This window comes from Saccostrea echinata, unplaced genomic scaffold (assembly GCF_033153115.1).
Source record: "Saccostrea echinata isolate AGI-Se365-2 ecotype Australia unplaced genomic scaffold, CSIRO_AGI_Sech_v1 ptg000022l, whole genome shotgun sequence".
Classification (NCBI taxonomy): Eukaryota; Metazoa; Mollusca; class Bivalvia; order Ostreida; family Ostreidae; genus Saccostrea; species Saccostrea echinata.
In genome coordinates this window covers 14,266,894-14,280,010 of record NW_026889771.1, presented here as the reverse complement: position 1 = coordinate 14,280,010, position 13,117 = coordinate 14,266,894, and the positions used below count along the sequence as shown (strand labels likewise).

Here is a 13,117-nt window from a genome sequence, read left to right as displayed (position 1 = left end):
GTGGTTTTTAATTTTTGTAGTTTTTAAATGCGTAATCAACTTGTTGGGTATAACAAATCACATTTATAACCAATCAAATTGGTTCCTCGCACCTTGCTCTATGTACCGGTAATTTACTGTTTTGAAGCCTTTTGAATATAGATAGAATGTTCTGTTGCTAAAATGATATTGTATTGTCCAACAAACCCGGGTGAGGACTGGTTCCAAGACATGGTTAGATTATTCTAACTAGAATAAATACTACTAGTATTCTCCTCAGGGTCTCTACCCTTTAATTAAATAAAATTAAAATATCTTTATTAATTCTAATTCATTTGTTATTTAAGTGAAATCATGACAGTAGGAAGACCAGCATTCAAAAAAAAAAATTGCTTCCTGACATAAAAGTGGATGTTTCACCAATCCAAAATGCTCTTCAACCAGTGGAGCTACACATGGGAAATGTAAGATCTAAGTACACAAGTTCAGAGTCAACAAATACACTGTAATTTTATTATATTCATTCATTTTGTCAACACTAGCTAAATTTTCTAAAATTGAAAAAAAAAAATAAATAACATGCTTTACTGGATGCAATTGAACCAATGATAAATTTTATTATCCTGCAGGTAACATTTTTCATGAAAATTCAATGATCAGTATATTGCACTTTTTTTTAATAGTTGGTTTTATTTCTACTGTAGCCACTGCTGATGTGTATCTTCAATACTGTGGAAACATCATTGTTCGTGGGAGACCAATGTTTGTGGATTTCATGGGTCCCTCTTACCCCCAAATTTACATCCCCATGATTGTTTATTTTGTAAACATATTGATTTATTGAATCTACTGTATAAACCAATAACCCACCAAATTAGGCCCCCACCAACAAGTAAAATATTGCTTGCCTATAAACATTGACCCATACAAATTAAAACGATTCCACAGTATCTCAAAAGGTTGCCAGCAACATCACTTTTAATTTACTATTATAACTGGCTGGATAAAACCAGAATTCTATTTTATTGTATTCAAAGGAAGAAGGACATGCAAGTCTTGATGTAAAGATACACATTATTTATCATTTGTGTCAAATAACAAGATAACCAACAGTACATGAAAGAAAAGCTTTACTGATATCATTTTCTACGTTGATTTGATTCCTCTGCTAACTGCTGAGCATAAGCTTCCCTGATACATTTAAATGCTTGTAAATTAGCAAAAGGTGTCTGTGTCACTGGATCATAGTATTTAGCAGGTAACTTAGTAACTGGGCAAAATTGTTTATGAGGAATTTTCGCTTTTCGCTGCGAGAAATATTCACGGTAGTTTCTCTCATCTGTGAACGTAATAAATGTCCTTGAACACTTTTCATTTTCATCCAATTTTCTCTGTGGTTCAGCACTGAAAATATAAGCATATAAAGCAAGAAATTCATTTACATTTGTACAGAAATTTAATGTATAAAATTTCAAACATACTTTCCGTATCAATATTTTTAGATAGAGTATGTGTAATTATTTTAGCAGGATTCACATTTTAATTATCATCATATGTCCCATGTTTGACTTCTTCATAATCACCAAATATAAATTGTATATGATAAATATAATGGTAAATACCGGTAATGCTAATTCATGACTATTGTCCATGATTGCTAAATTTAATATCACATACAATATTCCAACAGATTCAAGTTGAACATTTTAACTCTGCAGGTTGAGATTAAAGAAATATGAGTATTAAATGACGTCATCCTAACTTTACTATAATCTCCCAAGGGGGGGGGGGGGGGGGGGCAACATGGCCAACGGAGAAGAGTGGTAAATGTGAAAAGCTTGCAAATGAATGAAAGACGAACATGGGCAATATCAGTTTAGAAAAGCTCATTCGACCCAATGGCTCAGGTAAGCAAAAAATCATAGGTTCCTTCACTTTAATTATAACCAACTATTCCCCAGGTCCAGTACAATCAGTACATTTAGCTACATAGCTAAAATTACCTACTGTAGCTTTATTTACCTACCTCAGGTAGCTTTATTTAGCTATTTCAAGGCAACTTTTCACAATTTTGCTTTTTATTAGTCGCAAGTAAATGTCTACTAATATTTATTCTAGGTATTATTTAAAAAGCAATCTAAAGCAGAGATACTTTTAACATTGCTGCATTTGAACACTTTAAAGGAAAATATGTATTTCCATTGTTTGAGTAACTGTACACCACCTTGTGTGCGATGAGGCGTGGATAAGTATGATTACTTCACATTGTGCTCATGTTAACCAAAACTGGTTTTCTCTGTTATTTCACTCAAGAAGTAACTGTTAGGTCACAAATTAACTGTTGTATATAGCCCCAAAACTTTTAGAACTTTGATTGCAATTGCGCAGAAAAAGACACATCTCCAAGAGTGATTTTTTCATGAATTGTTTTCAGATGAGTTCAAAGTTGAAAATTATCACTTCAGAAAAGTGCAATTTTCAGCACTTTCTGGGAAAAATGCTAATTTAAGAAATAAGTTTGATTTAGTAGCTAAAAAAAGCTATTCAGGTAGGTAAATAAAGCTATGTAGGTAATTCAAGTTACGTAGCTAAATCTAGTGATTGTACCAGACCTGTTCCCTACACAAAGAGACAAAATCATTACTGACATTTCTCCTAAAATAAGTATACTAGTATAGCCAATTAAAAATTAGACTATCTTTCCTACCTAGTCTAGTCTTTTTCACTTGAGACAAATATAAGACATCAGAGTCATTCAGAGATTTACCTGTCATCATCCACGCTGATTTCTGGCTCCGGGGGAAGCTCCTCAATCAGGGGCATAGTCATGGAATGATATCGGATGATTGGACCTCGATGCATTTGTTTCTGAATACGATTTTTCTTTTTTTCCAGTTCCATTCTTTGGTAATTTTCTGCAAATTTCATCATCAAGTCTTAATCTTGCTGAAGACAGTATTTTTTTCACTGGTTTATTTTGGTTAATTCCTTTATGCCAATTATAAAACACAAATCTGCTTAATCTTTAGGACCTTCTTAATCTAAAATTCAGTATCTCAAGCTTTGCCCTCAATTGATTTTTCTTCTGGAAAAAATTTTTTTTTGAACAAAATTACCTCAGATGCCTACTTTTACCATGAACAATTTTCTTTATTCTTTATAAAGCTTATTCACCTATATTCCTCCTATTCCAACTTAAAAATTAGACTCTTTCAGAGACTTCAGATTCTTTAGACTCACCCAGAGATTTTAGATTCTCCTCCTCTGTAATTTTTGCCTCCTCCAGTAGTTCCTCCTGAGTTAACCTCCTGACCTCTGACACTCGCTTCTGAGCAGCCATTTCCTTCAGCATTTTGGCTCTAGCCTCCCGCTGCTTGTCTCTCTGTTCCCTGGCTTTGGACTTTTCTGATGTTGTGTTTCTAAGTTTCTTCTTTTCTATTCACAATAATAAGCATTATAAAAGGAACTGTCAAGGAATATCTCACCCCCTTGTTATGAATATGAAATACCCCCCAAATTATTATTCCTACCTGGTGTGTGATAAATTTGTACTTTTGAAACTTTCTCTGTTCTGGGTTTGGGTTTTTTATCTTCAGTTTTTTTCTTTGTAGGTGGTTCCTATAACAAGATTTATGTATGTACATGTTATTCCTAAAATAAATTATACCTTTATGCCACAAAAATTTTATATTGTTTGCAAGGTAGTAAATGAAGACTTATGGCTTATGTTGTTTAAATCTTAACTGTTTGAATGAAAATATATTGAATAAAATAAATTTTATCTCTGATGACTGTTTGGAAAAAATACAAGGGGCATTTCAAAAGTTCTGCCAACTGGTATGTAAAATTTTAACTACGTTACGGATTAAAATGACTCTGATACCACTGTAAAGCTTAGGCAAATATGCATTAGTAGTGATGTCATTTTACATTCAAAATGACCTATAGGTCTGCTAAAATGACATCATAATTAGGTATACTCTGTATACTGGGCGTAAAAATGACTGATAAGGAGAACAATTTTTTTTTTTTGAGTAAAGAGCGTATTGCAAAATTCGCTCATTGCTTGGCTTTACGGCAACAGAAATAAAAGCCGATTTAGATGTAGTATATAGAGAGCATGCTCTTTCATATCGAGCATTAGCAAGATGGGTAGTTCAATTTAAAGAGGGTAGAAAATCAATTGAAGATGACCCCCGTTTGGGGCCTCCAGTTTGTGCATATGGCGAAAAAGAAATCATCGCTGTTCAAAATACGATAGCTGATGATGCTAGATATACAGTTGAGGAAATAGCAGACTTAACTAAAATTAATTCCTGAGCAGTTTTTTGTATTTCAAAGGAAAACTTAAAGCTTAGGAAAGTCTGTGCTAGATGGGTGCCGCATCTTCTCTCGAAAGAGCAAAAGCGCATCCGGGAGGAAATGGCTTCACAGTTACTAACAATTTATGAAGATTGTGACCAAAGGCGAATAAATGAGATTGTAACTGGTGATGAAACATGGATATATTTTTTTGAACCGGAAACTAAGCTCAATAATAAAGTTTGGATCGGTGAAAATGATACAAGGCCTCAAATTGCACGCAGAAACCGGTCTGTCCGGAGAGTAATGTACGCCTTATTTTTTTATTCTAAAGGCCCTGTTGCTCAAGTTCCGGTTCCAGAACACAGCAGTGTTACTGGTCAATTTTATGCAAAGAATGTCTTGTCCCAGGTTGTAGAGCACTATAAAACGACCCGACCAACAACCAGTACTAGAGGAATAAAGCTCCTCCATGACAACGCACCTGCCCATAGATCAGAGGTAGTAACCAAATATTTAAAGGAAAATGGTATCGCCGTTTTACCACATCCACCCTACAGTCCTGACCTAGCTCCATGCAATTTTTGGTTGAATGCCGTTTTCAAAGAAGCCCTCCAAGGACGGCGATTTGAAAGTCGTCATGCAGTCGGAAGTGCCGTATTCCAGTGTATGAAGCGTATACCGAAAGAGGACTATAGGGCAGCATTTTCCACGTGGATTTCAAGACTGAAAAAGTGTGTCCAGGTCAACGGAGACTATTTTGAGGGATTGATATAATCTAATTTATGATAATGACGCTCATTAATTTACTGCACACCAGTTGCCAGAACTTTTGAAATGCCCCTCATACATTTTAAAATATTAACCCATCTTCTTTTACTTGGGAATAAATGTTTGCAGTGAGAGCTGCATGCTGGGCAAATCTTTCCTGATAGTATGAAACAGAAATATATTGTTTTTGTCCAATGTAACTTAAATGTTTTATGTGAATCTGTCATTCTACATACTATATATTGAAAAAATAATAAGAAACATCATTTATTACCATTTGTTGTGTACATGCAAATATTCATTTTTTGTGTAAAGTGTCAGTGTTGTTTCCATGCAAACAACATCCCTGCAGTAATCAGCAAATTCCGTACCTTGTAAGCTTTGGTAACTACTCTTCGCTTTTTCTTTGGACCTTCATCTTCATCATCACTTTTAGGCTCATCGTTTTCATCAATACTTATATCAGAGTCCGTTTCATCTTCTTCGGATTCCTCTGACTCGTATACTACATCGCCTTCTTCCTAAACATTCAATCAATAAAACCATGACTAGACCTTTTTTTCAAGTTTACTGTGAAAGGATTTCTAAATCTAATTCAGCAGTAATACAGATTTGAAATGTGGTCTAATTCGAACTTTGTTATAAATCATTTTTCCTTAGGTACTTCTGTTCAAAATTGTAATATACATATCACTTGACTCAAATATGCACATTGCTTTATTTTCCACTTGAAATGATAAATCTTACCTCATCAAACCCTCCATAGGTGGTTTTGTAAAATTCATCTTCATCCTCTGCTTCAAGCAGGCGAGCCATTCTGTTTCCAGCATTGCCTCTCTTTTCCCTGCTAGCAGCCATCTTGTTGCTGTAAAAAAATGAAATAAAGTTGATCTGGTTTGCCTATTTCAACTCTAAAACATCACTAGAACTCCTTTTAATGACTTAAATTTTAGTAATACTGGAAATACTATTGTATTTATTAGCTTCATTTCATGAGTGCAATTAAAAATCAATAAATTACATTTGCAAAAGAGTATTCCAACCATAATTATATTAAATAAGTAAATTATTTGATTTGACTGTATTATTTTCATATTATTAAAAAGCCTGTGTTAACTGCTTAATCCATTGGATTGATTATTTTCATGTTGTTTTATGTCCCATTCGAGAATTTTTCACTCATACAGAGACCCATATAGAGACGTCACCATATACCGCTGAAGGGCTTCAAATTTAGTCCTTTACTTGGCACTCAAGGTCATTGACCAGTGAGGGATCCTTATCGTGCCAATGCCTGCTATGACACGGGCCTCAGTTTTTAAGGTCTCATCTACAATGTATAGCTGTAAAAGACCCACAACTTTCATTTCAAATTGCCGAGTGCTTGGCAAAGGAATAGTTGCTACCTATTTTTGATTGACTTAGGTTAGTCGCAACCGAGATACAAACTTGCCACCTTCCGATCATGGAGCGAGCGCTCTACCGACAGAGCTACCGTTACGGTATTAATCCACTGGAACTAACATTAGTATCAATCCACCATAGGATTATATCCTTTCTGGAATCTGGAATATCTTATTTAAATTTGCTATTAATCAATCAATTCTGAAATAACAAGATACGTAAAGACTTACAATATATGCATGAATTCTGAAGTTAGTAAAAGGATTGATATATTCAGTGATATTACCATCAATCTAAAACCAAGAACAATAAATTTTCACAAAAGCGTTTTATAAAGTTTACATCAATGTTACTCAAAGGAAAGTAATCAAAATGATAACACAGAGAAACCTAATATATGTTTACAAAAATTATAGGCCTATATCTTTTTTGTGTGTATCATGATGCTTACTTCAAAGATCTTTTTGTACGATATGATAGGTACTGGGATATCTACACCTGTAGCTGTACACATCACATACTAGTTAGAATAATCAAACTGTGTCTCGGGACAAGCCCTCACCACAGTTAGAATACGTCCCATATACTTGCAATGTAGCAAATCGGAGTGGATCCACTCCGAAATGATATTGAAGAATACAAAAGGAGTTGCACTGAAAATAACTACCAAATTAATCATAACAAACCTTTTTGAGATTGTATATGCCTTTTAACTTAAAAAATAATCCATACAAATACGAAAATTTAATTCATTTTCTCAACTTTTTTTCCTCGCTTCAAATTTAACGCCATGTTGACATTCGGAACTCTCTGGATTGTTCATAGAAAATGCACAGAGTATGAGTTATCGCCCGTGTTTATTTTGCAACATTGCCAATACACGGAACGAATTCTATCGTTAAACCGGGTCCGTAGGACAATATCATTTTAACGATAGAACGTTCTATCTAATCACATACATGTGTACATACGATCAATTCATGCTACCTATTATATTGAAAGAAACTACAAGTGTCCCCATGTAACCCTTCTTAAACGTTAGACTTTTACCTTTATATTTAATTCGCGTCGTTATTTATATCATCTAAAACTTCTTTCCTTTTCAAATTATTTTCAAGTTTTGGTACAGCTTGCCTTGAGGTAGCGATTTTCAGAAGAACGACCCCGATGTTATTTCACGAGCGCGACAATTTTCAGTTGTGGTCATAAATCCTTAGTGAAAATTGGTCACAGTTAGAGACTAAGTAATTTGAATAAAATTGATAGCCAAACAGTCAATTTAAAAGTATTTCTATATGTATAAATATATATATTTGGGCTATATATACACTGTATGCGCGGATCTAGAAGGAGGGGGGCCCGGGGATGCACGATGTTTCGGGACCCCAACGTTTCGGGACTGGCGACAAGACGGTTCGCGACTTGTATTGGGTAAAGACGGTTCTGGACTTGGATTAAAATTTTCAGGATTTGAATAAATAATTACAGAACAATGAAATTAATAACATTTTAATTTAACATTAAAAAATGATTTTTTAATTAAGTATATTTCAAAGGAATATAAAAAGACAGACAGCATATTTTATTTCAATTTTTTAGCTTTTAATCAACAAAGATACGTTTTCTTTATCAGTTTATCATATTTGTTGTACCATTATTAAAAAAATATTTAATGATGGGGAAACTTTAATACATTTAAGGAGGGATTCTTCTCATATTTATTGTATTCAAAAAATTCATAAAATTTACATAGATTCAAGAAGACATGATCATTAAGTAATGGTATCAATTAGATTAAATTTGACGGTTTTATTTTAAAAGCAAGGTCAGGTCAAGGTCATTATCTTTTTCCTTGATCTTAAGAATAAAAAAATACTGTTGCCAATCATGCGATGTCTACTTCTATTTCAAAAGATTAAATGTTTTTCTTTTTGCATAAAAAGATATTACCATATAGGGTCTATTAGATGATACTACCAAATTGATATAAATAATTTAACTAAAATAGATATTGGCTAATCCAAATTTCCTCTATTTTTCCTAGGTTTTTATGATATATTAGTTATTTTTATATGCTTCGTATATTTAAATTTTTCTTATTTTTCACATATGGTAAAGTAATCATAAAAAGATACAAATTTATACAAAAAAAAAAAAAACATACACACACACACACACACACACACAAAAAGTTTTGACCGTTAACTAGGAGAGCAAAACACTTTTTACGGATTTTTTGCTCAAATCTCTACTTACATTGGAAGCTTTTAAAAGCTAACAAAATTGTAGTTTGTTTGGAAAAATCATATTTATTTGATATATTTTTACACTTCAGTCCATTATTATTAATTTTACTTACATTTGAAATTTTCTTTAAGTCTTTGATTGTTTAAAAATTTTAATTAAATTTATTTAATTGTTCCTTAGTAATTTTGAGAAGCAGAAAAGGAGACATTTTCATACGCCGCCGTTCCGCCAAACATAAAGTCCCTGCTAGATTCATAATCAGTTTACCATTTCTATTTATAGTTGTACAATTATGACGAGGAAAGAAAAATGTTATCTTTTAAATCCCTTACATCTAAATGTATAAGACGTATAAGCAAATATACTTTAAATATTTCATCTAATCAGAAACCAGACAAAAATCCCTCCTTAACAACATCTAACTATCAATAACAATTTAGATATTAATTTTAATTAATTCGATCTCTCCTGTCCTATTTTGTTTGTTAAAACATTAGTGTATGCTTGGGCAATAATTGTTAAAACAACAAAGGATCAAACAGCCATATATCGATTGCTTATTGGAGGTGTTCCATGTATCCTTAGTCTCCCTTGGTTCTTCAGTTGCTGAACTTACCATGAAGATAACCAAGAGGATGACCCTATGGTATGTTCTTAAAATTTAATATTGTAATAAAAAAAAATCTTCATAATAATGATAATGTATTTATGAATTTTTACCCAAATAATTTTTAATTAAATCATTTTTTTTTAAATAAGACATTCTTCTTGATAATGTACTAAAATATGTTGATATATTTCAGTCTGATGACTCCATAGATAATGATCAGTCATTTTCTGCCGATGCCTCTTATGCCATACCAGACCAAGTACAGGAACTGTCGATCCAAGAAGAAGCCATTGAGCAACTGCATGTTGAGCATATCCCTCAACAAACTGAAGATCCACAGCCAGAACACCAAGTGATTGACTGTGGTACCAAACGAGGGAAGCAGAAACTTGTTGCCCAAAGGGGATTCCAGTACACACTGAGGGTAAAAATTGACTACATTAATTATGATTCTGAATAAAGTAAATATACAATTTTTATCTTTCATCCATATAAATTAATTAATAAATCTTTAAAATATATATTACCATTTTAGCAGACAAAAGGACATAATTATATACAATTTTTATATTTCACCCATATAAATTGATAATTCTTTGAAATATATATTACAATTTTAGCGGACAAAGGGAGATAATCATGCTTACTGGAGGTGCAGCAAGAGAGAGGGAAGACCCAGCCTTGTCCAGCCACTGTTATTCAGCGGGGAGATGACTTCCAAGAGGGAGCGAAGAGCCACAACCACCCAGCAGACCCAGGCTTTTATATAGCCGTTCAAATAACAAGCAAGGTAACTGCATTTGTATATATTTAATCATTTTTTGTGTGTTAATAATGTCTACCACAGAAATATTTATTGTTATACCTTTAAAAATTTGTTCCTATATAAATCAATACTAATAAAAGTCTAACATTTCCAATGTTTTACTGAGCGGGCATAAAAAAATCGATGTTTGACCGCGGAATGAGATATTGGACCGCTCACGTCACATAATGGGCGGTGTCAGCTAAATCTCATTTGCATTCGTTAATGTTGGACATACATGTATGTCTAAAAAGTAATGATAAAATAAATAAATAAAAAGATATAGCAAAACATTTATTGACTGTGTTCTCGGGCAAAATGCGTTTTGTCGACCCTTCGAACCAATCTGTTTGCCTTCGGCCTCAGGCAAACAGTTTGGTTCTTGGGTCCGACAAAACGCACGTTGCCCTCGAACCCAGTCAATAAATGTAGAATGTTAATCACTTATAATTTTATTTTATTATAGGTAAAGCAGAGCTCAGCTGTAAATATGTTTACCCAGTCAGCCCCACGGGTTGTGGAGGTGGTGATGGCAGAGAGTTGTGATATCGATGCTCCTCCTGCCAGTAGACCCAAGCCATCCAACCTCATCAGGATTGTCAACAGGGCTCGACTCAACATGAGACCCAGGGACCCGAGAGATTTGGATTTTGAGGTATGTTTATCTATGGTTTATTATTAATGTAATGCAGTGTCATGAAAAAATCAACAACAAATAAAAGAAACACAAAAATGTAGTATAGTTATATTTAAATACAATATTTACAAATTAATTAATTATGTCCAAATTTAATTTCATCTTGATGGAGATTTTTTGGATAGTCAAATGCCAGCCTTCAAAACCTTGGATATCTATTCATCAGTTCAACGCCACCTCTTGATGTACACCCAACATCAGCTGGACCTCCTTTCCTAAGCAAAGACATGGATGCAACATTCCACGTGGTGAACAACCCTTGGATGCAGCTGTATACCATACACAGCTTCATCAGGAGCGGGTAGCACATGAAGCAAGTACCATTGGTATTTTGCTTCATGTCGAGGAAGGAGAATTATTATGATGTACTTTCAGCTTTATATAATATTAAATATCGACAATAAATGTAAATCAAATTAATAAATCTTAGAGATAATGAATTTTAAGTAAATATTTTCTAATCAGTTCTGTAGAGATAACTAATTTATATAACATTGAATGACTATTAATAACTTTTGAATATTTTTAGATTCTCCGGGCCATTGACCACCTCCTTCCGCAGCAGATTTCCCTGCAGGGATTTGTTGTGGATTTCGAGTCTGCAATGTGGAGGGCCATCCAGGACAGATTTCCTGGGGCTGTGATACAAGGATGCGTCTTCCACTGGACACAGGCCTTTACCGTAAAGTCCAGTAGTTAGGACTACAGGTAAATTTATTTCAATGCTTCATACTTAAAATTTTTCTAGAAATGGCAGAAAAAATCCTATTCTTTCAATAAATTCTATTAATTTTTTTTTTATAACTTTTACACAAGTAAATCAGTTTATTTTTTTTATCATTTATGCTAATTTTTAAATTTCATATTTCAGAGAGCATACAACGAGAAGGGGGACGTCCATCGTTTCTTGAGGCAGGTGATGGCTCTTCCTTTCCTACCTCCAGAAAATGTGGAGCCCATGTTCCACCAACTCGACCAGAGAGTACGGACAGACCTGATGAACTCCTTCATGACATACGTGTGGAGGCAGTGGTTCAGAAACACGACATTCTGGGTAAAGAACTGGAGCGTGTTTATGGCATCCGTAAGGACCAACAATGCCCTCGAAGGGTGGCATAATCGGCTGAACTCACGGATGAACAGTCGAGATCAAGTGCCTTCTTCCTGCTGCTGCAAGAGCTGTACAAGGAAGCGACTTCGATCCCGATGCATGCAAGGCTTCTTACAGAGGGCAAAATGGAGAGACTCCATAGGAAGCGTGCTTCACATCTCAATGGAAAATTGTTCACTCTGTGGGAGGAATACAACGACAACCAGATCAGCACCATCCAGCTGTTGCAGAGGTGTTCCGAGTTGTATGGACCCGTGGTCTCTTAAAATGTGTTGTGAAACTTGTGTTCAGTGTTAAAATGTGTTGTGTTCAGTGACGGTGCAATTAGATTACTCATGGAAAAATGTATGACTGTTTAATTTATACTTTATGTGGACATTTGAGTTATTTGCATATTGTAAATGATTGAACCAGAAGTCTCTGAGGAGACTGTAGCTCTACTGGTTGTACTTATAAAGGAAGATAAAAGAAGCACTTGGACTTGAAACTTTGCAACAGCAATAAATAGAATAATGATCCTTGGTTTAGTCTTCTTTTGTGGCAAGATTTATTGCAATCAGACTAAAACTGTAGGAGGAGTAGCCTTTTAAAACAATTTTACAGAAATTTGGATTTAAGTAACCATGGCGACACCATTCAACAAAATCAAAAAACAATAACCACAATTATGTATCTCAGTGTAGTCTGATTGTACGCCGTTATACTGAAATCAGACAAAAGTGTAGGAGGAGTAGCGTTTTGAAAGCATTTCATAGAAATTTCTATTTTTAGTAACCATGGCAACACTGTTCATCGGAATCAAAAACTGGTACATGTATATAGAATTATATATCTAAGTGTAGTCTAATTGTATGCCATTAAGTTATACTGAAATCAGACCAAAGCTGTAGGAGGAGTAGCATTTTGAATGTATTTCCCAAAATTTTTCTATTTTTAGTAACGGCAACACCGTTCATCGAAATCGAAAATCGATACAAAGACTTATGTATCTTAGTGTAGTCTACTTGTGTGCCAAGTTATACTGAAATCGGACCAAAACTATAGGAGGTGTAGAATTTAAAAGTATTTCACAGAAATTTCTATTTTTAGTAACCATGGCAACATCGTCTAATGAAATAAAAAAAAATGATATAAGAATTATGTATCTTATTATAGTCTACTTGTGTGCCAAGTTATACTGAAATTGGACCA

At 34.0% G+C, this 13,117-nt stretch overlaps 1 protein-coding gene and 1 pseudogene across 1 annotated transcript; one reads left to right on the top strand and one right to left on the bottom strand.

Annotated features, from left to right (window-relative positions):
• Window positions 1-1,092: 1,092 nt before the first annotated feature.
• Window positions 1,093-7,573, bottom strand: LOC133190506 (vacuolar protein sorting-associated protein 72 homolog). The gene is made up of 7 exons (XM_061326166.1): window positions 7,507-7,573; window positions 5,800-5,917; window positions 5,424-5,573; window positions 3,510-3,597; window positions 3,220-3,414; window positions 2,747-2,894; window positions 1,093-1,383 (listed from the first exon to the last, which is right to left on the bottom strand). Exons 2-7 carry the CDS (start codon window positions 5,908-5,910, stop codon window positions 1,119-1,121), a joined length of 957 nt encoding a protein of 318 aa, XP_061182150.1. The 5' UTR covers window positions 5,911-5,917; window positions 7,507-7,573; the 3' UTR covers window positions 1,093-1,118.
• LOC133190505 (uncharacterized) lies at window positions 4,922-12,236 on the top strand (annotated as a pseudogene).
• The last annotated feature ends 881 nt before the right edge of the window (window positions 12,237-13,117 follow it).

Bases quoted from the DNA above. Each gene is read 5' to 3' on its own strand.
- LOC133190506 (XM_061326166.1), bottom strand. From the start codon at position 5,910: ATGGCTGCTAGCAGGGAAAAGAGAGGCAATGCTGGAAACAGAATGGCT. The intron at 3,598-5,423 runs GTACGGAATTTG...ATCTTGTTATAG, and splicing joins TAGTTACCAAAGCTTACAAG to GAACCACCTACAAAGAAAAA. The intron at 1,384-2,746 runs GTAAATCTCTGA...TTATATTTTCAG, and splicing joins ATCAGCGTGGATGATGACAG to TGCTGAACCACAGAGAAAAT.